At 37.7% G+C, this 26,967-nt stretch overlaps 1 protein-coding gene and 1 long non-coding RNA gene across 3 annotated transcripts in view; one reads left to right on the forward strand and one right to left on the reverse strand.

Moving 5' to 3' along the window:
- Window positions 1-26,382, forward strand: part of ZNF143 (zinc finger protein 143) — a 38,285-nt gene extending 11,903 nt beyond the window's left edge. The window contains exons 2-16 of one of the 2 annotated variants that reach the window (XM_083863928.1): window positions 192-322; window positions 1,088-1,180; window positions 1,630-1,713; window positions 1,937-2,017; window positions 2,950-3,146; window positions 6,982-7,056; window positions 11,097-11,216; window positions 12,159-12,234; window positions 14,054-14,179; window positions 17,093-17,272; window positions 18,342-18,569; window positions 19,813-19,961; window positions 21,291-21,452; window positions 22,296-22,442; window positions 24,388-26,382. In XM_083863928.1, the coding sequence (XP_083720054.1) occupies window positions 199-322; window positions 1,088-1,180; window positions 1,630-1,713; window positions 1,937-2,017; window positions 2,950-3,146; window positions 6,982-7,056; window positions 11,097-11,216; window positions 12,159-12,234; window positions 14,054-14,179; window positions 17,093-17,272; window positions 18,342-18,569; window positions 19,813-19,961; window positions 21,291-21,452; window positions 22,296-22,442; window positions 24,388-24,471 (1,926 nt within the window). In that variant the 5' untranslated portion in view covers window positions 192-198 and the 3' untranslated portion in view covers window positions 24,472-26,382. The remainder of the gene's footprint in view (window positions 1-191; window positions 323-1,087; window positions 1,181-1,629; window positions 1,714-1,936; window positions 2,018-2,949; window positions 3,147-6,981; window positions 7,057-11,096; window positions 11,217-12,158; window positions 12,235-14,053; window positions 14,180-17,092; window positions 17,273-18,341; window positions 18,570-19,812; window positions 19,962-21,290; window positions 21,453-22,295; window positions 22,443-24,387) is intronic. The other variant, XM_083863929.1, reaches the window with a different exon arrangement.
- On the reverse strand, window positions 9,955-15,854 carry LOC310910868. Its single transcript, XR_014590414.1, has 3 exons — window positions 15,734-15,854; window positions 14,440-14,631; window positions 9,955-10,322 (listed from the first exon to the last, which is right to left on the reverse strand). It is a non-coding gene; the product is annotated as an uncharacterized lncRNA (long non-coding RNA).
- Window positions 26,383-26,967: the final 585 nt, after the last annotated feature.

The raw sequence follows: 26,967 nt of genomic DNA on the forward strand, positions 1-26,967 counted from the left end.
TACTTACTTATTTCAGATAACTTTTATTCCTTCAAATATCTTCCAGATAAATCAATAATTTTTTGCATCTATTTTATACAAAACATAACACAAAATATTTGTAGCAGCTGTATAAAAACTGGATTAAACTGAGATTACATAGTTCTGGTTCTGTATTTCAATTTTTTGTTTTTTAAATACTTTCTTTCTAGGTAGACAATGTTATTAGCTCAGATAAATCGAGACTCTCAGGGAATGACGGAATTTTCTGGAGGAGGAATGGAGGCCCAGCACGTGACTCTGTGTCTAACAGAAGCTGTAGCTGTGCAAGGTGAACCCTCAGGTTAAAATACTCTACATTATTATGTCTTTTCTCTTTGAAACTCAGATAAAACACTAAAATTCATGTCGTGTATTCTGAATTTAAAAGTCCAACAGGAAACAGTTAACTGAGATGGATTAAATTCATTAGTTTAATTCTGGATGGAAATAATCTTTCAATTAAGATAACAGAAGTATAAATATACCAAAAATATATGAAATATAAAATCTGAATTTAATCTCTGTATAGTCCTATTGTTTTATACTTTGTAAATTCAGTTGATATCTAAGTATGTATTAAGCAAGTTGAGTTTAAAAATAGATTAATGACTTGGCATTGGCTTAAACTTGGTTTCCTGACAGTTTTGTTATGAATTTACATTATTACAAACTCCGCTAAATCTGCATTTTAATCTAAATAGTTTTGTGTGTATTAATGACAAGTAATGTTGTACAAAACAAAATTATGAATACTAGTATGTGTCATTATTTCACTGGTGGCTCTGCTGATATAATTCATAGCTCTCCTAAAACCTCAGCTTTGTAGTTATTTTTTCAATGACATTGTAATTTTTTTTTAGTTAAGGAAAATAACATTTAGCTGTCATGTTTCACATTACTATGTGTCCCATGCTCAGAAACCAGAAAGCAAGTAAGAACTACTTGCTCTTCTTATGTGTCAAACCAATATGCTTTGGGGGGATGTAATAATTTAGGGAAGTCTTTAAGCTGAGATCTCTAGGGTTCCATGCTGGTTATAGTGAAGGTGAACTTTTTTCTCTGCTAGATGGTGACAACTTGGAAAACATGGAAGGTGTAAGTTTGCAAGCAGTTACCCTGGCTGATGGCTCCACTGCTTACATACAGCACAATTCTAAAGGTAGGCAGAGGACTACAGACTGATGGCTCTTTATGTGGTATTCCCCTTTCTAACCCTCTCTTTGCATTGTAAAGTCAGCCAAAATCTGTACAGTAGTTCTGAAGTTCCAGTGGGAAATTACAGTAATATATAAAACAAATGTTTTGGTTTTGCTACTAATAAGATGCAAAAATGAAATTCAGAATATAAGTCAAACAAAAGTGAAGAGATCTTTATGGTTCAAACTCAGATATCAACATTGTGCCTAACAGATAGGACTGCAGACCTTTTCTGGCTTTTTAATCCCAGAATTTTAAAAGCTCTGTACAGTCATAGTGTGCTTTCTATTTACCAAACATTATTTCTTGTTGATATTTTATTTATATGTTAATCTAGCAAGTACCAACTGTGTATTAAAACTGTGATGTGTTACACAATTAGAATTCTTAAAAATATTCTGTATATTTCAGATGGTAAATTAATGGATGGCCAAGTGATTCAATTAGAAGATGGTTCTGCTGCTTATGTTCAACATGTACCTATGCCTAAAAACAGTGAGTGCAATAATACAAGAAATATATTATGAAATGATGTATTATTGATAAATATTGATATTAAGTAGTTAACAGTCATGAAAATAGCTTGATTTCTTATTTTAATGGAAATAGTCATGAAGAGATCTTAGGTATTTTGTAATCCTGTGTATTTAGTGTTTGATCTTTCCATGTGATGGGTTCTGTGGCCTCTTGCTGAAGTGCTATGATTCCCTCTGAGCAGGGGAGAGCCTGCGTCTGGAAGATGGACAAGCGGTGCAGCTGGAAGATGGAACTACGGCGTTTATTCATCACACCTCAAAAGGTAACTCTTTTGTCTGGTGGGTTTATTACATCAGTGCTCAACAGAACTTCAGCAGTATGAAACAGGGTACTCTAAAAACTATCATCATTCCCAGGGCGAATTACTTGTTTTAACGCTGACATCTGAAAATTGTTGAAATGAGAACGTTTCAGTTCTTTACTTGGGCCTCATGTAACAGTTATAAATGTAATCAAAGCCAGTGTATTTCACTGTTTATTTAGCCTAGGATCGCATTAAAGTGAGTATATACCTTTAGGCAGTAGGACAGAAAATGTGACAGCTGACAGTCAAGAATGCAAATGTAGTTATTACAGTTGATAACATATGTTTCTGCAGAAGATGATTATACTAGTCTTGGAAATAGTACCACTTCTCTAGGAAAAAAGTGATCAAGTATATATTTTAAACATGTTTAAACCAGTGTAACAATTACATTTTACAACCAACAGTAATAAGAGGAAAGAATATAATAGAGAATTTTTTTGTTAAAAGTTGTTTTATATTATGTGTTTCTTTTGCATATTTTTATGATTCTCTTCTTAACTTGTGAGATCTATGAATTCTAAAATCTGAAATAATGATATCAGTAGATGTCTTTTATTATTTTCATTTTATTATAAGTGGATTTGAAATGGAAATCATATTTGTGTTCCTGATTTCCTTTGTAAATATAGCTAGATCATTATAAATTTTTTTGGTACTTTTCTAATTGTAGAAATAAAACTGTGGGAGGTGTTGTCTTGAAAACAAATTCCTATGTTATTCATAGTATTTTTAAGTGGTTTTATTTCTCATATACTAATGGTTCTGTTTCTCATGTATTTCATATGTGTGCATGACTTCAAGAGACACTTCCTGGAGAGCAGTAGTTTCTCTTGTAACACATTGCTGCTGCTTTCAGAATCCTAACATTCTGCAACATTGTTCCTCAGACAGTTATGACCAGAGCGCACTGCAGGCCGTGCAGCTGGAGGATGGAACCACTGCCTACATCCACCACACAGTGCAGATGCCGCAGTCAGACACCATTCTGGCCATCCAGGCTGACGGCACAGTGGCAGGACTGCACACAGGGGATGCTGCCATCGACCCTGACACCATCAGTGCTCTGGAGCAATATGCAGCCAAGGTACTCTGCAAGGCATTTTCTCTGCCCATTGTCTCTTCATGTACAGCACAACATACCTGGCACCACAAGCCAATTGTCGTTAATCTGAGGCTGAGAGAGGCTTGGGTTCCTGGAGGAGAGGACACCAAACTGTCATGACACTGCTTCACTGTCATGAGCAGCTCTGGTGTGTAGTGTTGCATAAAAAGGAGAAAAGATTGAACATTGAACTGGAGTCAGAATTAGAAAGCATTTAGACAGCCAGATTATGATCTTCTCTACACTATAGCATTGCAAATGAGTCTCTTGAAAGGACACTGGTTAGAAAGAAGGACGAAGTTAAATTATTCTTGTTCAGGCACTATTGCTGGATTAATTTTTTTTCCTGAGTGGGAAGAGTATGGCCTGCTGTACTGAGCAAGGCCAACACATGGTATGAAGTGTAGAAAAAACAATTAGACAGTTATTGAGTTCAGAAAAAAACTTCTTTGATCTATATTTTCAATGGTAAAAATGCAGTAAAATGCACAAAATTCATGTTCACTTTACTGGACTTCTGTAAAGCATAATGTAAGTATGGTAGTGGGTGATGCAACTTCCATGACTCTGTAGTTAAGCAGTGTCCCAGTTGCTGGATAATTGCCATCATTGCTTGTATTGCTCTGGAAAAAGAGCAAAATATATCTTAAAAGTCTGTCCTCTAAATGTCACCAAGTGTTGTCAAAACTTGGAAGGCCAGTTAGGATAATTAAATAGCTTATTTACATTAATTCTTTTCATTATGCTTATGTCTGTTAGAATTGAGAGATTCTAAGGCAGGCAGTCAGATTGTGTTGTGATGCTATGCTTTAGCATCAATGAAATAAAAGGTAATTTAATGTGAGTTGAGCTGTAATCATAAGCTTTTACACATCCATGGGTACTATTTCATTTAGATAAAATCAATCACAACTTTGCCCTTCTTAACCAGCAGTTATATTAATCATAATTTCTGATAAATTTCTGTTTTGAGAAGGTGAAGAAGAAACAAAAGAAATGCAAATAAATTTGCATTTTCATCCTATTTAGCTCAATATGGGGTTTTTAGTTCTGCAATGTGTATTTGTTTTCTGCAGTATACTTGTGTGTTTGTTAGGAAAAAATGTTTTCTTTAAGCTTCCATCTCAGAACCTTTTTCTGAATGGTACTGCTGGAACCTTTAGGAGGCAGTCAGTAGAAGTGAGTTTTCAAGCACTACACCTGGTTTATGTACAAAACCAAATATTAGCTCAATGGTCAGAACCCTGGATCTCTCTTAAAAGAAGAAATGTGGGTTTGTGATTCTTCCCCATGTCCATGCACACTTCATAGTAAGGCAAGGTACACTTTGCACAGCTGGTGTTACAGACACTTTGAAAAAGGTACAGGAAGAAGTTAAATACATATGGTAAGTATATGGTAGGATTTTATAAAATTTGAGTAGCCCAAAGAAGAGTAGTGAGTGCCTTGTCATTGGCTGCACCAGTTTCATAACTGGGAAACATCAGGTGAAAATCCATCACGTGGTGGGTTCAGGAAGACTGAAGATACTTTTTCAAACAGCTCAAAGTTAAGCACTGCTTGTAGGATATTGTGGATACTAACATGTCCTTGGATTCAAGGAGCAATGAGGTAAATTCATAGAAGAAGAATGTCTGTGGCTATTAGGTAGAAACACGTGACTTCTGGTTCAGGAAGTTCATAAACCACAAATTGCTTGGAGGTTGGCAGAATATTATGGGGAATGCATCACTACGTGTTTGGCCTGTTTGTTTAGTGTTCTCCAGCATCTGCTACTGGCTGCTGTTGGAAATGAAATGGTGCACTAGTATGGCCTTTAGTTTGACTCAGTGTAGATGTTCTTGTGTTTTTATTTGAAGGCAGACTAAATCTCTCTTTAGCATAAAAGAGAGTATTTTAGGAGGAGCTCAAAGATCTGCCCTGGAATCCTTCAAGAATTCTTACAATACTGCAAAAGAGAAGTTAAAAGATGGGCGTCTTTGTTGGTTTGGTTCTTTTAAGGCTTTCTTTTCAAAACTTAAAGGGCAAAGAATAAAAAAGGTGGATTTGGAGAGTGATGGTTCTTCTTTGTTTCCCTGTCCTATGCAACAGGCAGAAACAGAGATCAGAGTGGGGAGCCCAAGATTGGTGTAGAATATAAGAGAGTTCATACAAAGAGATCCAAGCAGACTACCTAGAAGCTCACTGGAAGTGGTGGAACATGTAGACTTTTATTGTCCCTCACTTCTCCTTCAGGCACAGTACCACTTTCCACAACATGCAAAGCACATGCTGACTTAACTAGAGTCCTGTAATTTTGGGCTTAGTCAATGCCTCCATCCTCCCAAAGCAACCAAGCAACAAAGGTCATTGCTCTCAGAGAAGTCAGAAAAGGTGATGGCAATGGGAAGAGGTTACAACACATTGCTTCCATAAGCTGCTTTCCTGTGCCATCACAGCTGCTGGCAAAGTACAGTAACTGGGATTTGTGCATGCCTCAACACATGCACACACATTCTGTTTGGATCCTTTGTTTTCAATAGTTGATCAAGTTCTAATTTCATGCCAGCATTTCTTTTCTCTACCAACAACAGGAAGTTCCAGATGAAGTAATTAAAGTCTCCTTTCTGTGCAGGTTCTCCCCACTTCCTTTAAAAATTCTGAGGGAGAAGGTCCCAAAATAGCCATTGTTTCCCTCTGGAAAAAACACCAAAGAATTACCTGCTTTCTGACACTCTCTTCAATTTTTTTGTAATGTAAATTTGCCTCTGCTTGGGCACTTTCCTCATTACAGTTTTAGCACAAAGTTCCCGAAAGTATATTGTTCATAATTGTCTAATTGAGAGAGAGAGTATGAAAACCTCTTGTGGGATGAGTTCGTGGCAGTCTCCAAGCAAAGTGCCAGGGGCTGGTGCTTTGGGCAACACACAACCACCAATGTTCTCAGGGCCTGCTGTGGCCTCTTGGGTGAAAAGGCAGGGAGGGTTCCTGCCAAACTGTTTTAGAGAAGAATAAAATCTCTTTGACTAGGCTTAGGTGCATCAATTCCAGCCTTGAATATAAAGGATGCAGAGAGTATTGTGAGTGCCTGTGCTTAATACAGAGACCATTAAGGAATGGGAAACTATGCAAAGTATACTTCAATTTTTTATACTGTGACCAGTAACATCCCGTTCTTTGAGTTGATGCATGTGAGTTTGGGGTGTTTTTTTAAACTGGATTATTATATTTTAATTTAAATAAAAAATTCACATTAACATCTAACAGTCTTAACATCTAACAAATATTTTTATGAGCTCCTTGGAAACAGCAATACCTTTCTCTTCCTGGAGACTGTCTTCAAAAACAAACCTATGTAGCAATACTCAAGTCCTTGCTAGTTGCAATTTGACTAGTTGAAATTGAGATGTAACACATTGTGTTATGTATTTTGATTCAAGAAGCAGTTGTGCTGTTTGAAACAAGTACATTCTGCTTAACAAGGAGTGAGAGAGATATCTTTATTATAAAAGAAGTAAATGTTTTGGGTTTCTTTTGTCAGATCTCGGTATTGTTAAACTTACTGATTTATTGTAATACTTTTGTCAGTCTATTTAACATTCTTAGTCTTTCCTAGCCTGTTATAAACTTTGCTGTGCTTACTTGGCCTGTTCTGTAATGCAGGTGCTGCAAGTGGTGGTTTTTATGTAAGCTCATGTACTATGGGATAACCGTGTTCCAAGAGGGAGCTAGAGAGCTGTGAAATAATAAACCCCCAGGAACTGTCTGTAACCCTCTGTTTCTCAGATTAATAAAAGTAACCTGTAAATGTTTTTCCCATTTCAACTTTGTTTTTCAGGTGTCTATTGATGGAAATGACAGTGTTAGTAGCACAGGAATTATAAGTGAAAATGAACAAGATAAAAAAATGCAGGTATGTGCTTAATACAAAATAATAAAAGGTATTTATTTCTTTTGTCTTTTCTGCCCAGAAGGGTGCATGATAGGGAGCCCTGTAGCCGTGAACTGGGGTTTGCTTCTACCCTTTAGAATTTGTAGATTTAAAACTTTACAGATAGATTATATTACCTCACTCTGTACAAGATCCTGTCACAGGAGTTTTAAAAGATGTTTTAATACCTACTGCTTTTCCTGTTAAAAGGTAATTAAAAATTATGTTGGCTTTCTAAGATTTTTTTAAGCTCACCTGAGTATTTCATCAATAAGAGTGTAAGTATTTCAGAAGTTCTTTTCCAGAGAAGGAGCTGACTTTCGATAGTATTTAAAAAAGAAAAATGCTATCTCAGTTAATGAACTTCTTCTAGGAGAGACCATTCCAGTCATAGGTCTGGAACTGTTCTCTCTTTAATGACTTATTTTGATTTGACCCTGTTAGGGTCCCTGACCTTTACTGCAGGATTTATAAGGAATCAGTAGTTAAGAGTGTTGCTCCCAGAAAAATACTTCAATTTTCTTCTTCTGGATTCGTATTCTTAATACATAGGAAAGTCAAATCCTTTAAATGTGAAAAGATCAATGTAAAAGTTCAAAGGATAATAGAAAATACAGGTGCAACTTACTAGGTCTCCAGTTTTTTCCCTGGGGTCCATAGAATTATGTAAGGAGAATGATATTTGGCATTATACTATATTTTATTAAAGGTAAAGACAAACAAAAATGTATTCTGGGCTTCAGATATACAACTAAAATAATACTTAAACCACTATATCCTCACATGTTCAGATGACAAAATCAAAACTGGAAAAGTCATTGAATTGAGAATGGGGCTTCTCTGGGCAAACCTTTTCTCCTTTTTGCTTAATTTAAGAAAAAATGAAGTAGACAAGGAGGTAAAATGTCTTCTTCCAAGATCAAAATACATTATCTGTGAAAGGAGTTATTACAGGCTCACTTCTCAGTGAGAATTCAACAGTTAGCTCAACAATTAGCTCAAATTTTCTATTTTAAATTTTTTACAGGTTAGATCCCACAATATTAAAGCTGCAGACACTTTATTTTTCCCTGTGTGGCATGACTGTGGAAGGAGAGAATAACTAATACTTGCATTATTTACTGTATTGGACCATGTTCCAGAAAATGAAATTAAGAAATTCAGAGGGTTTCCACTTTTAGGTTGGAATAGGGATACAACTCCAATGAAAAGCAAAATTCAAGGAAGAGTAAGATAAAATTTTAATTGGTTTTACCTGAAGTAAGAGCCTATTAAGCAAAATTACCTGTAATCAGTATCCACCTAAATATTGATTTTGGCCTCAGCCCCAAAGCAAACTGAATGTGGACATGGTTTTATCTTATATGGCAACATATGTGCAATATGGAAATGTGCCAATCTTACGGAGCATTATATGTTCCAATCAAAACAAAATCTGATATTTCAAAAAGGTAGTGAGGCTTAGTCTCAAATTCTGACCTTATTAAGGTGGCTACAGTTGGCCTTCAGTTGAAGGGGCCCAAAGCTATCCGTTATGTATGAAAATATAAATCATTCTTATATGTTGATTTAAGTAGATACCTACTTGTAACTCATTCTGTATTCATATGTATTAATATCTAATATATAAAGTAGTCTCATCTTTAGATGTAGAATTAAATAGGTGTATATTTATAAACTTTTTAAGTCCACAGGGAACAGAACAGATGTTACACTGCTAAGCAGTCACTCAGACTTACCTGTGGGTGGTTAGTTAGGTGTTTCAGCAGAGAAAAAAACCTCTTTGTGATTTCTCCATGGGAAAACAAAAGACTCTGTGTGCCCAAATGGATATCTCACTATTTCCCTCCTCACCTGTCCTACCCATCTGTCCATAACACACACTTTGGTTATATGATTCTGCTTTTATGTGTGCAATGTAAAAATCTGATCTGAGATCTTTGTTTTTCTCCTGTGTTACCTCTATGAGCTCAGGATGCATTTGTGATCTCTTAAAAATATGGGCTCTTAAATTCTATTTGTTTATTCATTCTATTTAAAAGTATTTGAAATACTCAGCTCCTCCCAGTGAGTTCCACACTATTAGAAAGGTGCTTCCTCCCCAGTTTTTGTATCCATCTTAATATTGGTAAGATTATGGCTGGTTATTTCCTTGTAGATATCAGCACATTACAGAATTGTTTTCATTTTCTTTTAAACTTTGGCACTTAAAACTTGAGCTTTGTGGCAGAACTTAGCAAGTATATACATATTTATATGCTGGAACAACAAAGAAAATAGTAGTAGGTTTACTGATGGAAAAAAAAAAATAGCACTTCAGTGCAGTTGCTCAACCAAGTGTATTCTTCATGATCCTTGATGTATTGAAGTGATTTCTGTGATCCATGCTGTCATAAGTTAAACAATACTATCAGTAATGGGCTTCTTGATCCAGGAGGTTGGTTTTCTCTGTGGTTCCAGAGAAGATTTTCTGAAGTGATGGAGTTGAACATTTCAGCTGAATAAAAATTTTGTATTGAACTTTGCTCCTTTAGCCTTAAGAACAGTCTGAAGGTAATGAGTTATTCCATCCTTTCTGAAGAACCTGTAGGAAAGGTGTTAGCAGTCAAATTTGTGATTTCTCTGAAAGAGGAAATAAAGGTCTGTGTGCTGTTGTGGGGCTGCAGTCCCCCTGGTATGAGAAGGTTGTAGTGGGAGGGCTCAGATGACTGAAGTGCTGTGGTGATGGATCCAGGCTTTTTAAAAGGGCCAGGTGGGAGCAGCAGGACTGCACAGGGCTTTGGGATGGGAGATGGCTCAGAGCAGTGTGAGTGCTGAGCTGGAGACTGTCTGCCACAAGGTCATCATCAGGAAGATGAAGCCTTTGCCAGACAACTGGAACAAGCCTTGCGTTCACAGGCCCACATCATGAGGAATTTTAATATCCTGGGTATCTGCCAGAAGGGCATCACAACAGGGCTTGTGAGGAGCATTCTGGAGTTCAGGGATGGTAATGGGCAATCAAGAGCAGGTTACTGAGCACCTGGCGAAGGGAGACACTTTGCAGAGCCTCAGTTGCCAAGAAGAATTAGTTGGGAATGTGAACGTTGGGAGCAGACTTCAGGAGTCTCCATCCTTAGAGATATTCAGAACCCATTTGGATATAGCTGTGAGCAACCTGCTGCAGCTGACACTGTTTTATGCTGAGAGTATTGTCTCCTCATCCATCCTGTGCAATGTTCTTTTGACAGTTTGGAATAGAATTGGATCTGTAACAAAAGCCAGGTGATTTTAAAAGACAGGCAGTGTAAAATAGTCTTGATTGCTTTTCATAGAGTTGTATCAAAGTGCTGGTATTTGGGTTTCTGCTTCTGTGTTCAGTCTGTATGAATGTTTCTTGCATGTCAGTGTATGAAGGAACCTGTACAAGGGGCTTCAGTTGCCTCCTGAAGCTGTGCTGTTTATTTTCCTGTTGTCATGCCAGAAGGGAGAGTAGAACCTAGCTCACAATGCTCCAGTTAGCTTGATCAAAATACATGCATGGCAGACCAAATACAAAATGCTTTCCTTCATTTTCACAAAATGCTCATTCTGAGGACATTTAATTATTGTTTGGCCTTTCTGTGAACTTACATTTGAAGGTGGTCTGGTTTATAACTAATTTTCCTTAGGAACAGATGTAGCACCTCAGGTACAATCTAAGACTTGTCTGTCTACTGATTTGGTCATTTTCCCACTGTGCTTACATTTTAAACTATTTGTCGTTGTTGCTTGACTAATTAATGCAAGATTTTAAATTTGCTAGATACAAGGAAATACGTTTTACAGTTTCCATCATGATTTTCAGTTTTTTATTTCTAGTTTATATACTGAGGATGCAGAAATACACGTCATAGCAAAGCAAAGAGAAACAAAAGAAACCTGTCAGAGTCAGCTCTGGCTTGATAGCAAAATAAAGTGTGTAACTTCCCTGATGCATTTTGATTGGTTTTTTTAGTATGTGGTTGGGGCTTTTAAAATATTTTTTTCTTCTTTCACTTAAGATTGTCTTGCAAGGGCATGGAACAAGAGTGACTGCAAAATCTCAACAGACTGGAGAGAAAGCCTTTCGCTGTGATTATGATGGCTGTGGAAAACTGTACACAACAGCTCACCATCTTAAGGTGATGAGATGTAAAATGTGCATTGCTACTTTATAGATAAGATTTTTTTGGAAAGTTTATGTGTTTAAAAGTAATAGCAATTGAGAGAGAGCCAATTGCAATGGGGCTGTTTGTTGGATTGATTTTACAGTAATTGGCTGGTGCTCAGCTGAGTTTACTTGGTGTTCTGGGATCATGTTCAGCTACTGTATTGCCAGCATGTTGAGGTAGTTTCCACCAGCAGTGTCACAGAAATTCTGGAATCCAGCATTCACTTTATCAGCTTTACATGTTGCATGATCGTGCAAAAGTTCCAGTTTTTGAAATATTTCACCATATAGTACATATGTGAGACTCATAGTACAAAGTGAGACTCTTAAAAACTAATATTCAAAGTGAAAAGCTGGAACATCTTTTCTTCACAGATGGCAACTGTGAAACTACTGAAATGGTAAATGGTATAGGGCTCACATTCCAGCTGGGGCTAGCACAGTCCCTTGCTGATGAGGTAACCTCACAGTGCTTTGTCTCTGACTACAGGAGTCAGTTGGCTTTATGAGTCACTTGCTAAAATGATGTCCTTGCTGTAGATGTTTCATGCGGTATAAGAGCTTCACTGGAAGCATTCAATGGAGCCAAAAGTCATATAGAGAGTGGGCTCTGAGGCATATTTACCTCCTGTCTTTAATGTAGTCCATGATGGCAGCTTTGCGGGTATTTACAGAAGTGTTTTGTGCCAAACTGACTGGCAGGATCAGGTTAGACCTTGGAAAGAGACATCTTTAGTTTTAGGGAAAACATTGTCACCATATTTCATTATTTTTTTATTACTGATATAAACAGACACTTCAATGTGAATCTTAGTAAGATAAATAAAACATGTTGGCATTGAGAATGAACTGTTTCTGTGCTGAAGTAACCAGATACAACATTTCATTAAGTCACTGTATTGGATGTCAACAGGTGCATGAAAGGTCTCACACAGGAGACAGACCATACCAGTGTGAGCATCCTGGATGTGGCAAAGCCTTTGCAACAGGTAATCTTTTGCAGACTAGCTCCTCCTGCTTAGTATTTGTGTGTGAATAAATTAAGTTTTTAACGTTGCCTTTTTTAACTGCTAAGTTAGTTGGGACAACTGGGAAAAAAAAAAAAAAGTCTTTTTTTTTAGCTAGTGTACCAATAGAAAGTACAGAGGATTTAATTCTTACTGAAGGGGGAAAGCACTCAACACTTCCCTCACTCTTCACCTGTCATCTGCGTCAAACTAAATGTTAAAAAATCGGCCTTTCTTACCATTAAACTAATAGCAAAAGTTAAATGAGGTGGTAATAGAAAGCTGAACCTGTAGGCTAGGGGCAGATTCCTGATCTTCTGGTCTAAACTCAAAGGGAGCTTTGATAGAAGATGCTTGTTTAAGTGTTCTTTATTGAATTTATATCAGAGTGACGTCTGTCATAAAGTGAACTCTCCATTTGTACAGATTTCTCTGCTCATAAATGATGCTCTCCCTGAAATCGGATTTGATTGTGAAAAATGCAATTTTCAGGAATGACACATAGAGGAAAGCGGAAGGGCAAAACTTGTTTCAAATTTTATTCCTTTACTTGGAATGTAAATTAGTATCATGCTTAGAAAAGTTAGGCTCTGGTTTTCAAAATAAAGCATTTTAAAAATAACTTCATCTGATCAAATACATTCACTACAATTGCTTTGAATAGAAACGAGCAAAATAAATACTGATGCAAAAAGTCAAAAGGGAAACAACCACACTTTTAAAGGGCTGCACCTAAGTTTAATTGCATAGTGTTTGTTTCAAAACTATGTAATGAAATATTCTTTTCCTTTGCAACAGACTGATGTATGGCTATAAACAATTGTTTGTTTATAAATACTGTATTTTTGATCAGAGCCATTATACTCTTGTAGTTCAACAATCTGTGCCTTGGACAAAGTTCACTTTAAGTACTGAGTCCTCTTTGGTTTAAATGCTAAGAACTCTCCTGGTGTGGGTCATGAAACTGATTTTATTTTAGATATAAAAGTGAATTAATGCTTAGCTTGGTTCACATGCCTCATGCTTTTAAAAACATCAAGAATAGGAATTTCAGCTATTTTGAGGAGAACCTTCTGAAATCAAAGCAGATGCCATTTTCTTACAGACTTTATTTTGTAGAAATGTAAACATCGCTTGTGGGTACAAGTGAAATCCAGGTTCATTTTCTAAAATGGCTGTTTCAGGCTACTTTAGTCATTATCTTTTCAGGGAAGTGCTGAAAGGAAAATCTTGGTTAAATGCTCATTGCAAAATAACTTATACAGGGCCTGATCCAAAATTCACATCAGACTGGCAGAGTTTTTGGTGACAATGAGTTCCTAAAAGTAATCTTAAAGAAAATGAGTGTCTATGACTGCTCTTGGTCAGTACCTGTATAGGTGATTTTACTGCTGACTTTGTTAGTGGTTATTGCTTTTCCTATGAGCAAATAATTAAATGTCATTTTGATGACAGTAGTGGGAAGAGGTAAAAACTAGAGGGAATGCACAGCATATGGCTTCCTCAGAAGGCAGAATAAATATTTGTCTACATTATTATAATTCCAGTTTATCCTTCTGAAGGGAAAGAAAAGCATTATGGAAATGTATTTTCTTCAAAAATAAAAAAATCAAAGATTTTCTAAACTGTCATCCAGAGTTCTCCTGCTCTGTAGGGTAGAATGAAGAGCTCTGAAGAATGAAGGAGTAAATTTTACTCATCAATATTCCTGATTGGAATGGCAAGCACAGCTTTTGCTGGTGATGGTTTATGAGCATCCTGATGCTGTGCTGATGGCTGCTACCATCCTTTCTGCCCCCAGGGTACGGGTTAAAAAGCCACGTGCGAACACACACTGGCGAGAAGCCTTACCGGTGCTCAGAGGAGAACTGCACCAAGTCCTTCAAGACTTCCGGAGACCTGCAGAAGCACATCCGGACACACACAGGTACTGACTGTCAGCACACGTTCCTTTTGTGTTAATTCACCTCGGTGCATTTTTAGGTTTTTCTCTCTCCTCATTCTGTGGCTTTATACTGACGAAATCAGCCTGTGTATATTTATTCTCTTTCTGAAGCCCAGTGAGCTCAGCAGCATTTTAGCACAGTAAGCATGGACTGCAAATCCAACATGCTTTTCTTGGAAAAAGTGCTAAAGCATTCACACTGTTATTGCAAATGCAATAACTTTTAGCAGTGCCTCACTTACATTGTCACTGAGCCTCTCGTTGCCTTTACAGTTTCATCTGCAGCTGTAACAGAACAAGGAACTTTTCCTCAGTAATCTGTCTTCCCTGTTAGAAATGGCTTTGGTGTTCCTCAGTTTTGGTGCTTCAATTTAACTCGTGTACCAGCTTCATGAGGGTTGATATTCTGAGCTTGTTATACTCATTTCCTGTCTCTTCATCATCCAGCAGAAAAACAAAGATATTATAGAAAACCAGCTGTTACTAAAACTTGCAAAGCCACAAAAAATAAAGTCTTACATTTTGTTTAAAAACATTAAATTGAAAGCCAAACCACAAATTCTAGACAGCACACAACTACACTTTGCAAAATCTGTGAGTGCACACACGTAAACAAACAAGTTAGCACAATGTCTTGTGCCTGTGATCTTCTAAAAGAAAAGGAAAAAACAACTAACCTTTAAATATAGGAAGAACAATCTATCACTTGCTAACCTAGTTCATTAAATGTATTTATGTCTCTGCTAGAACACTGACAAGCTTTTCCACTGAACATTCTGAATCTTAGTGAGTCAACAAGAAAAAACAAAATAAATAGGGGGTTGGATTTTTTTCAAATTAAAAATAACAATATGGGGCACCGGGATGTAAATACAGGCACTAAAAATTGTCAAAACTCAGGATTACAGTAAGAGATTTCTGCTTTTATTACTTGTGTACACGAAGAGAATCTGTCTTGATTTTCAAACATCAGGATGAACACGTATCATCTCAGCTCTATAATAGGACTGTTGATATGCACTGCATCAAGTAGACTATAAACTGAAAGGTTTCTGTAGGGTAGGACAATTTCATTAGCTGTGGACTGTTTTCTTTACTTCTTTATGGCCACAGAAGGTGTGTGGTAATTTAATCTCTGTCTAGCAGTTGAGACAAAACACTTGAGCCAGCCCTATGTAACCTACCCACCTGCACAATATTAGCAATAGAATCATAATCTCCCAGCAGCCCAGGGGCCAGAGGCGTCTTATTTGAGATTTATGAGTGTTTTCAGGAAGCTCAAGAATGAGAAGAAAATTGCAGCAACTGCTTTGTGCAGGTGGACGGGGCAGTGTGTGCTCATGCCTTGTGCAAGCTGCAGCAGGGCACCCGGAGGAGGCAGGTCTGGGCTCTCCCGTGGCTCAGAAACCTTTCCCTTGCTTTAGTAGGTACATCAGGGTCAGAGCTTTCTTCATTTTCGGCCTGTTTTAGTCAGAAGTGACTTTTCCCCTCTTTGAGTAGAGTCAAGTCTCGCTTTCAGTGCCATCAAATGCTTACCTCGGCTTTCTCCACGACCTCCCCAGACACAACTCTGGGATCAGAAAAGCTGCTGTGGATGGAACCTCGTGCTGCAGAGCTTCAGGGCTTTGCATTTCCAGAGTTGGAATTCTCTGTCACCTGGAAGTAGGTCGCTTTGTTAGGAAGCACATTAGAATTTGAAAAGGCCCTTTCAGGAACCGGTCCGGTGACATTCCTGCGGGCATTGTTTAAGAGCGATCTGCTGTGGTTTCTGGTGCAGGGTCTGTTGCTGGGTGGGGTTGGCTCTGCAGCCCTGCTGCTTTCCGACGTGTTTGGGGTCCTGGCTGAAGCGAGGATTAGGGGAGCCATGGTAACACAACACTGAGTCCTGTACGGGGAATACACACTGCCTTGGCAAGAGGCTGGAAAACCTTCCCGAAACAGCTGCCCGAAGGAGTGAATAGTAGTTTCCTCTGCCAAGGAGCGAACTGCTTTGGAGTTTGCGTGGTATTATCATCAGGACTTGTTCTTTTATTTTAAACACTTACTGTTATATCTGTAGTGGTGGTCTGCTCTGTCTTGCTCTCAGATTCTGCTCCTTGGTAAGCAGCACAGTGCCCGGAACGTACTTGGCTCTAGGAGTGGGAAATTACACCAGAACAGCCTATCAGTGGCTCCAACGTCTCCAAATTTACTCCCCTTTGCTCTCCTTCTCCGTGTGCTTTGGTAGATCTGAAAGGTCAGGGTTATTGGAGTATTATTGTTTGGTCTTGTCTGCTATTCACAGTGAAATTCTTTGATGCAGTGATTTAAGTTATTGTGCTTAAACTTGTATTACACAAAGATTTACTCTAAAAGAGGCTGCATTTGTGATTTGCTTTGGTCTGGGGGTTTGAAACTTGAGTTTCATGGCTGCTTCTCTTTAGAAACTTTGTTCTTTTTTAAGGTTAAGTGCTTTCTATAAGAAGTTTTACTAATCCGTGTTTATCCTGGTTATATGTTGAATCATTAAGGTATTTTTTTCATTTGAAGAATTAACAATTGTCAAACGTCAATGGTATGATACACTTGGTTTGGATAATGTATGTACGAACTGGGGAGGTTGTTAAATAATTGTTAGATTATGGGCAGTGTGGATGCTCATACAAGCAACTGAGTCTGTTCTACACACGTTAATGTATTAATCTAAATGCTTCATAATTTAGCTTACAGACTGTATGATTTTCCTGAATTTTATTAGTTTGGGCTAAACTAGAACACTCCACATGACGTGTTCATGGTATTTCTGACTGAGGATCTCAAAGATAAAATTAGGTAGCTTTAGGTTTCTACATTCAAGTCTAAGTATAACTTAGGATTTTCATTCTTTTGTGTACCTTTTCTTGTCTTCTTTTTCAGGTGAAAGGCCTTTTAAGTGTCCCTTTGAAGGATGTGGCAGGTCATTCACAACATCTAACATTAGAAAGGTTCATATCAGGACACACACGGGCGAAAGGCCTTATTACTGTACAGAGCCAGGATGTGGGAGAGCTTTTGCCAGTGCAACTAATTATAAGAATCATGTGAGAATACACACAGGTATATGAGTGATTTATTGTATTCTGAAGTGGAATGTGCTTGGCAGAGGCTGTCATTCTCCTTATGAACAATGTTTTGGTGTGTTGTAATTGGGTATAGTCATGTTTATATGACTTGGCTTGGTAATTCTGGTTGGGCCTCCTCTCCCCTCAGCTGAAGATATTTAAGCAGTTACATTTCCCACCTTGCTGTCAAGGCAGAATATTTTTGGTTTGGATACAAAGATTTTTTTAAACTGGATACTGGGCTGAATCCTTAATATGATTCTGGGGCTTGCCTCCCTTGTGAGCTGTTTCTTAAATAAATACCAGTAAAGGACAAATCTGAGCTTAACTTTGGCTCACTGTTATGAGTCATCCTGTCATCCCAGCTGTATTTTCCTTCCTGCTGGAAGTGTGGGCAAAACTTCCTTTTTTATAGACTGAATGTGAAAGTACTTATCTAACTTGATTTTCATAGTTGTGAACAGAATAAGTGCAAATTTGCAGATTCTAAAATGTAAAAGCCAGTGATAGCATTATCAGTTTGGTACCATTATATGTTTTATAGAAACACAGGAAAGCTTCATCGAGGGATGTTTTGTATCTCAGTTTATATTTTGAGTTTATAATGTAATTTGGACACTTGTTTCATTGATTTTTAAATGGAAAGTGTTTCTATATGAAACCATAATGGTTTATACACATGCTTCCTGTGAATTTCCTCAGAGCTTTCAATACTCAAAAATTATACTAGATAATCAATATATCTGATCATCAAGGAAAACTATGGGGCTTCCAATAACAAAAGAACAAAATTCTCAGTACAATGACAAACAGAAATTGCAGCTTTCAGCCTGTATCATTCTGCCTTCATCAAAGGATGTTTTAGATGGAATGATAGGGAGAAAAATGCGTCCAACTTGTACTGGCAGTAATTCTTAAAAAAAGACAGGGTTGAGCTTTTCTGTTGTCTTTGAAATTGAAGTATGGTTGGTAATGAGGGTTTGTCCCTAAATAATCATTTGCTGGCAATTTTTCCTGTGCATCCTGAATAAAGTTCTCTTTACACCTTTTGTTTTCCCGTGCAGGGGAGAAGCCCTATGTGTGTACAGTTCCTGGCTGTGACAAACGTTTCACAGAGTACTCCAGTTTATACAAACATCATGTTGTACATACTCATTCCAAACCATACAACTGCAATCACTGCGGGAAGACCTACAAGCAGATCTCCACCCTTGCTATGCACAAACGGACAGCACACAACGACACAGAGCCCATTGAGGAAGAACAAGAGGCTTTCTTTGAGCCACCTCCAGGTTAGAATTGCAGCCTTTGAATCTCTAGTTATATTAAAAAAAAAAAATGGGCTGGATGGTATTTTGCTGGGGGATTTTGATAGCCAAGGAAATTAAAACATAGATAAAAAGTTAAAGTACTTAATAAAGATACCTTAAATTCTCCGTAAGACTTCTTAGGGTGGTAGGCAACTTGTAAACAAAAATTGCACGGTAATTGGCCAGATAATAAAGTCATTTATAGCAGTCACAGGGTTAAAAGAGAAATTTGGGTTGCAGTCACAGCAAACCTGCTGAAAATGTGAATGTGGAGAAGGGACCAGAGAAACTCTAAGCTGATTACAACTTACTGGACTTCTGTTAGGGATTTTTCAAAGATATATAGATATATATAAAACACCATGGCTGGTGACAATCTTTTGTGTGGGAGTGAAGGCTCTGCCTTGAGGAAACAAAATCTGTTTTTGCTGCACAGTGATATGGGCAGGTTTTGCAGTGGTTTAGAGCAATTTCTGTAAAGTGTCCCAGAGGCAGAGGTGAAAAGGAGCTGCTGTGCTGCAGTACCCCTCAGAGTTTGCTGTTCATGGTATCATGAGTATTGAATCCTATGACTATAAATGATCAGACTGAAGGAAATACTGTGATAGGACAAACACAACTTGTCAAATTGTGATTTTTAGATGTGCCTGAAGATCAGAAGTATCTGCACGAACTGTTTTGGTTAGAAAAACCGTTTTGCTACCTGTTGTGGGAAACTGCACTGAATGCCTCAAGCAGACTTGCTATAGCTTAATTCCTTCTTTTAAAGGAATGATAACATTCATTTGCTGAGGTTAAACATTTATCAAGATAATGAACTTACTTACATCTTCACACAAAGGCTTCTGTATGTTTGTTAATTAATAACTTTTAAAAAAAGAATTCCAGTTGTGTTTGCATGGAGTCCCTTGCATGGAGAGGTTAACATTTAATGAATAAATTAGAAACCTTTATCACATTTAATATTTGCTTACAAACTAAATGTATATGTAGTATTTATGTGTCTTTAAACTCACTGCTAGAAGATTATACCCCATGTTCCCAAAATAAGACTTTCTGACTTGCTTTAGGTATCTTTCCTTGTTTTTCTCATCTTTCCACTAATTTTTTTCTGTTGGAGTGTTTAAAACCTTCAGACAAGACTGGGACTAAATCCTGGTTATTTGTTCTCCCAGAAGCATTTAGAGTATGGAAAGTATCCTCTTGCCTTCTTTCTATCCAATAGGTCAAGGTGAAGATATGCTCAAAGGCTCGCAGATCACCTACGTGACAGGTGTAGAGGGAGAAGATGTCATTTCTGCACAGGTTGCTACAGTTACTCAGTCGGGATTAGGCCAACAAGTAGCACTAATATCCCAGGATGGAACCCAACATGTAAGTAAACTGCAGTGTTCAAGTGCTGACAAAACTATGCTGAGAACTGAAGCACAGGTTTGTAGCTTCTTCATGGGCTCTCTGAAGCCACAGAGGATTCTTGATGAATGTTTGTGGGTTTCTTAAGGAAAGAAGATTCTTTGGAGCTGTGTCAGGGTACGTTTAGGGTTGTGCCTCCTGTGGAACACCTAAGTGAAACCACATATTCTGACATGTGAAACTGTATTAATACAAAATTGGGGGATTGGTCTCTCCTTGTTATCTCTGTCACTCTGTAAAGGGCTGTTTTAACAACTGTTATATATACAGCCTGCTTCTGAGATTTATCACAATTCCCAGATTATGCTCTTAATATCTGATGGGCATCTTCATTGTCTTGTCTGCACACACTTTAGGGGGTTGAGGCGTAGGAAATCTTTTCAGTCCAAGTTCTTCCTCTACAAGCAGTTTAGTTGGTAGTGTGCAGTTTTTAACATAAACTACAGGATAAGGAATCCTTTGATACTGTTTTCCACTTGAACATTCCTATGGCTCTCTTTTTTTAATGTTTTCCTTGGATACGTATTTTTAAGGATTTCGTAAGAAATTTCTTTGGAAGGGGATTTCAGCACAACTCTGTTGATTCACTGTGACATTATATTGAAGGCTTGTGGGAAAAGGTTTCTGTATCAGCTGGCAGGGCAGCTGAAATACCAGTAACATATGAAAGATATATTCTGAATTCTGACTGAAATAAAATATCCAAGGGGCCTCTTACATTGCAGCAATACTAAGTAAACTGGCATTTTTACCCTCTAAAATGAAGGCCTGCAGAAGCCTTGACATAGAATTCTTACATTTAAATTATCTTTCAGCTTGACTTCAGTTCTGGGATTTATTACCTTGTAAATCAGGCATCAAATTATATATCTGATGCCCTAATGCATTTATACTGGAGACATCAGTAATTTATATCATTAATCTGTTACGGATTGTTTATTTGTAGTTTAAGTTCTAAGCCCTCATAGGCCTCTTTAGTGTTTCCATCAAGATCAAAATATGTCAGGTGGTGCAGCCTTGAATCCCATTGACCTCTGTGTAAGGCACATGCATAGATAATCTATGATGCTGTTATTTGGGATACACTGATTAACGTGGAGCTGTAGGCTCTGGGTTTAAGTTTGCAGCCTCTTTCTGCTGCTGGGAGCCATGTTGTTTTCTGTAAAGAGGTAAGTGTCTCTGAAAGGTCACGAACTGTTAGGTGCCAGCAGTGAGGCAGAGGGAAGGAGGGCTGTGCCTGGAGCAGCAGTGACACCCTCCCGTGGCTCAGGAGTGCCGTGTGTGTTGCAGGTGAACATCTCCCAGGCCGACATGCAGGCCATCGGCAACACCATCACCATGGTGACCCAGGACGGCACCACCATCACGGTCCCGGCCCACGACGCCGTCATCTCCTCGGCGGGGACGCACTCGGTGGCCATGGTCACTGCTGAGGGCTCCGAGGGCCAGCAGGTGAGACACACACTGTCCTGGCACCTGGGCTGGGGCCCTTCAGGAGCTGCCATCAAACTGTGTGCCATCACTGTTAGCCAGCACACTCTGTCACTGGTGTAGGTTTGTCTCAGCACCTGGCTGACACGTTCCCCTCACAGGGGCCTGGTGTGTTCCACTCTAGGGCTGTGCATCAGCATATGGTGGAATGCTTTAAAAACAAGTGGGCACCAAGAAAAAACTCTGAGGTACCAGTCCAATGATTCATTTAGGTGTCAGTAAAATAAGACCTTGAAATGCTAAGCATTTTCCCCAAAGTCACATAGTAAATGAGTGCCAGAACTAAAAATAGAATCCATGTGAACTGTAATTTCATTGGTTAATATTATGGAAATGTAATTTCTTTGGCAGATGGGAAACATTTGTGTGAATATGTATCTGTGGGTTAGCTTTTAATATACAGATAAACCAGCTAACTTTTTAGTGCAAATATGATGTTATCTTTAAGTTAAAATTCTTTCTACTGTTCTAAAATTGCTTATGGTCTAAAATTGCACCGCATGAAAATGAAGATAGTTACTAATCTCTGTGTAGTTAATCACAGGTCTGTAGGTGCATTTATTGAATTGCTGCACTCCTGAGGATATTTATATTTTAAGAGCTGGTAGACATTTTGGAGAACACAATTGTGGCAACTTTTCTTTTCCACAATACAATTATACTCATGAGGGATCCCAGCTTTGACTGTGACTGTAAAGGCAGTGGTGGTGTGACTGAGGAGCAGGAGCAGGAGTGGTGGTTCCTGAGGAGCAGGAACAGATCTGCAGGCAGCTGATTCTGTCCTTTTGTCCCTTTGTCTTGAAGGTTGCAATTGTGGCCCAAGACTTAGCAGCGTTTCACAGTGCCTCCTCAGAAATGGGACACCAGCAGCACGGACACCATCTAGTGACTACAGAAACCAGACCTGTTACATTGTTGGCTACATCCAATGGGACACAAATTGCAGTACAGGTAAGATGGGGATAGAAATGGGTTTTTGGAGTGGTTCTTACTCCTAGTGCTAGAAAGCTGCCTAGTCAGGTAATAAGTTATTTAAATAAGTTTGGTTTCCCTGAAAAAAATATAGCCATATTTTATCACAACCATATGATCTCATATTAAAAATAATGTATAGGGTTAGGAAGAGGAATAAGCAGCATCTGATTTTACAAATCTACTTGTAGAACTCTGCAAAAAGGGGAAGGCTAGGGGAGGGCCAAACTTCAGGTCAGCTGAGTTGTTCATGTACTCACACGTTTTCAGTGAAAAAGTGCTTTTGTTCATCTTTTACCTTTACATATAGGGTTGATTCCCATTAAGCCAAATTCTCAAGGATAAATTGCTATGAACTTATAAAATTAGCAAATTTGTTATTTGACCCTTGAAACTCTAATAGCAAAATAGAGCAAACAGTTATATATAAAGAGTAATAATCAGAAATCTCTGGAAATAGTGAGCTTCTGTTATGTGCCAAACCAGCACAGTACAAGCAGTCTCTGTAAATAGTTCCTCACATTGTTCAAACACTGTCAGGAAAAGGTAATTTCTAGGTATGAAAGAGCTCTTAAGAGCTCAGATTGAAAGGAATAGTATTAATATCCTCAAGCAGAAACGAGAGATTGTTGTTTTACCCTTTGTTAAATGGAAAGTAGCGAGTCAGATGCTGTTGAAAGTTGAGAAGCTCTGAATTCTGAGCTCCTCTCTTTTGAGCTAAGTTAACACTAATCAAAACTGCCTGTAAGAGAAACCATGTCAGAAGGCAATTGTTTGCATGAGAGCAAGAAAAAAGTAACTTGCACCCTCAGCAGTGGTCCTTTGAATGAAAGGAAAACACTCTCTGCACAAACCCCTCTTCTGTTACCAGCAATGGAGCATTAACCTAAGTCTCTTCACATTAATTAAACTTAAAATACACAAACAGAAGATAAAGAACTCAAAATGAAAATACTATTCATTATTCCTGAGAGTTTGATTGGCTTTTTTTTTTGTACTTTGATCCTAATAAATTAATCCATTTGGTTTCTAAGTACTGGTAAAGCCATTAGCCTGATAGTCCTATTGAAGCCCTAATGAGGTGAAAACAGAGGTCTTGGTTTGAGTGGATCCAGAATGATATGCAGTGACTAAAAATAACAAGTGATACTTATAATTGTCCCAATAGGTCAAACAATTTGGTTTTGCCTTTCACACTCTCATATGTGTTTCTCCTGAGCCAGTAGGTAATCACCAGCTTTACATTTTTTTGTGAGGTTGAGGTTGTGTTCAGTGTTGCCATGAATATATTATAAAACTCCATGGATTCCTTCCCAAAATTGTGTCAATTTGTCTTTATTCAGGGTTGGTTATCTTGCTTCTGGTAGTACCAGATAATTTCCTTTCTAAACCAACTGTAGAATCAGTGTCAACACAACTGCTTTTCAATGCAGTTGGGATTCTGCAATAAATAGACACTTTTTTCTGTAAATTAATGTTGTGTGATATTCCAGAGAGCTGACTTTCTATTAGAGAGTTAAGAAAAATTAAGGTGTTTGTTTGCTTTACCAGTGATAAAATGTAATGCAACAGCCACTGTGACTTCTGCAAAGCTTGTCTGAGCTTTGCAATATCTGCCAAGTAAAATATCACCTACTTTGTGGGTCTGAAGTGTGTTTATCATGAAGCAGTTCTTTGAAGTAATGTATTTAGTAGTTATATAGAAACTCAGTGTAATCTCTTATCAGCAGCTATCTTAATTGTCGTGCTGATTAGATAACTGCTGGTATATATTACCCAGCAGAGGTGTGACAATAATGATCACACTTATTTGGGCTGAAGTACTGTTTGGTGTCTAGGTCTTTGCTTTCACATCTTTTTTGATGCATTTGTTATCCAAGTGTAACATTATGGATTTCTTTCTGTTTCAATGCATTTGTTTCAGCTTGGAGAACAACAGTCTCTGGAAGAAGCCATTAGAATAGCCTCCAGAATACAACAGGGGGAAACACCAGGGATTGATGATTAACTTCCAAAACTGCTACCAGAACAATAGAGTGAAAGGTATTTTATTTTCAACCAACAAAGGTCCATGCCAGCAACAGCCCATAAAAACTTTGAAGTCCCCCACTCACTGATACTGTGTACACATTTTATGCAAGAGTGAAGAACATTTTCTAAGTTTTGTGTACATAACCCTTGGAATGGACTGACATCATCTACTTCCAACCGTTGCATTCAGGAATATGGAATTAGGATTATATAGTAAACTTCCTTGTTATCTTTTCATCAGATTTCAGACTGGTCTACAAGCAAGTAAAAAATAGAAGTATTGGAATTAATTTTTAATGTCGTGTACAAATAATGAAGGCATTACTGAAGATTTCAGCTGTTTAAGGAACCATTTCAGGAACCCTTACAAGTAATAAAGGCAACAAAGCCTTTTTAAATTGCATTCCATTAATGGAAAAGTCTTGGATTTTGAGCCTACTACTGTAAATCTTCGTATTTTGATTTGTTTCATACAGATTTGAATACTCTTTAGATTATCTACCCCATCTCATTCACTGTAAATACAGACTGTTAATGCTGGAAGTGCTAATTATATTATCTTTAAATTGGATTATGTACAAAGAACTGGTTGTTCAATATTAAAGAAAGTAAATCTAATGATTTTGTTTCTTTACATATTTTACTTAAGATGTTACTCTCAAATTATTATGCAATAAAATATAGCAAGATTGTATTGTTTAGATAGGATGATATTGTTGTGTGACGTATTGTTTTACTTCTTACTGAGACTGAAGTTCAAATTATTTATTTACGGCCTTGTATAAATTTTTTCCAAAGTTTATTTATCATAAACTTAATTTTTTTGACATTATTTTGATCGTAATCCATTATAGTGTATGAAGCAAATACTGGTAATAGTTATTTCAGACATTCTAAAACACTACAAGAATGATTTTCACTAAAAGGTGAAGTTATCCATTTTCAAGAGAAATATTTTCAGATGGTGCATTTGCAGCAAAAGTACAAGTTCTAATAGTCTATTTTCAACAGTTCTGAGTGCCTGCTGCTACCATTCAGTACCTAGGATGTGCTGATAATCAGTGCTTTTGAAAATCAGGACACAAGTTACTAGAAAAAAAGGGATTAATGATGATGTAAGTACAATGCTCCTCTCCAACTATCATTCTGTAAAGAAAAAAAATCCATTGTAGATATGTCAAACAAATACAGCAAAATGTAACTTTCAATTTTTTTTATATGAAGAAGTTTTTACTCTTATATTGTTAGCAAGCTGGTTAAGCAAGTTAAAGAAGTTTGGGCTTCCTGTAAGATTCAGTGCTTATTTTAGATTAGTGTCAAGAGCACTTCTGAAACTGAAGTCTCACCTTTTGCCTTCTCAGTGGAAGGATTGAACGTCCTCTGGACAAAATCTTTATTAAGGAATCCCAAGTATTGTGAGGGCGTTGTGGTTGCAGGACAGAGGGGCACATCCTACATGAAAAAATAAAGTCCATAACTACGTACCTTAAGGTATTTGACCTCAGAAAGGCCAAGTTTGAATAGAATGAACCCATTTATTGTGAATTACTGTATCAGTGTGGGTTGCAGCCTTTTTGTTTTCTGCACAGAAGCCAGCTGTGAAGTGCAGTGAGAGAATGCAATACTGTAGGATGGATGGGGACAAAGCAAAGGCTATTTTCTGCATAAATTACAAAGTAAAACTTGGAAACATTTAGGTTGTCTGTAACTTTTGTATAGGATTGAGGTTGCTTGCTCACTTAGGTGGCAGTTTTCCTGAAATGTTGTAAATCTTGATATCCCATGGAGATAAATGTACTATGCAAGGAGGATTAATTGCCTGTCAACTAGATCAGTTTCTTAGTACTTATCACCTTTTAGAAATTAAAGTTGTATCATTTGATGTGAATGTTCAAGGTTTTTTCTTTTCCCTTAAATTTCGTTGCTCATAGTTTCTGGAAACGGTGGCTGGAACGGTGGCTTTGACTTAGCAAAGAAATAACTTCAGTTGTTTCTTCTTCTCATTTCCCAGGACATTTCCTGACCACTGTACAAATGTGAGTATTCTTTCTCTTTCATACAAGTTGGTTTGCTGCAAGGTGTTCATTCACAATCAGCTCAGTCAGGAAAACTGCAGTATTTTAAAAATTATTTCTGTGACTGTTACCTTACCAGTTACTCTTGCAAAACTCCCAGGACAAAGGTGATGCTTCCATGTTTTGCTAGCTACCTCTGCTAAGGAAAACTTACTGAATAAATAAGGTAGAGTGACCTAGACTGCCTAGTGTTTAAAGATAAGCTGAGGTGATTATGTGTGCCTTAGCTGCAAGGCCTGCCTTCATAACAGTCTCATCTTCTGCGTGGAGAGACCTTGGTGTTTTTCCTTCCTGCTTCCATTCAGCCAGGAGTGGAAGGAGCTGTTTTGGTGGCTGATGCTGCAGGTTGGCATTGGAAGCTCCTGTAGTGCAGTTTAGACAGAAGAAGATCTGGTTAG

Source organism: Zosterops lateralis (genome assembly GCF_965231275.1).
Source record: "Zosterops lateralis genome assembly, chromosome: 6".
Lineage (NCBI taxonomy): Eukaryota > Metazoa > Chordata > Aves > Passeriformes > Zosteropidae > Zosterops > Zosterops lateralis.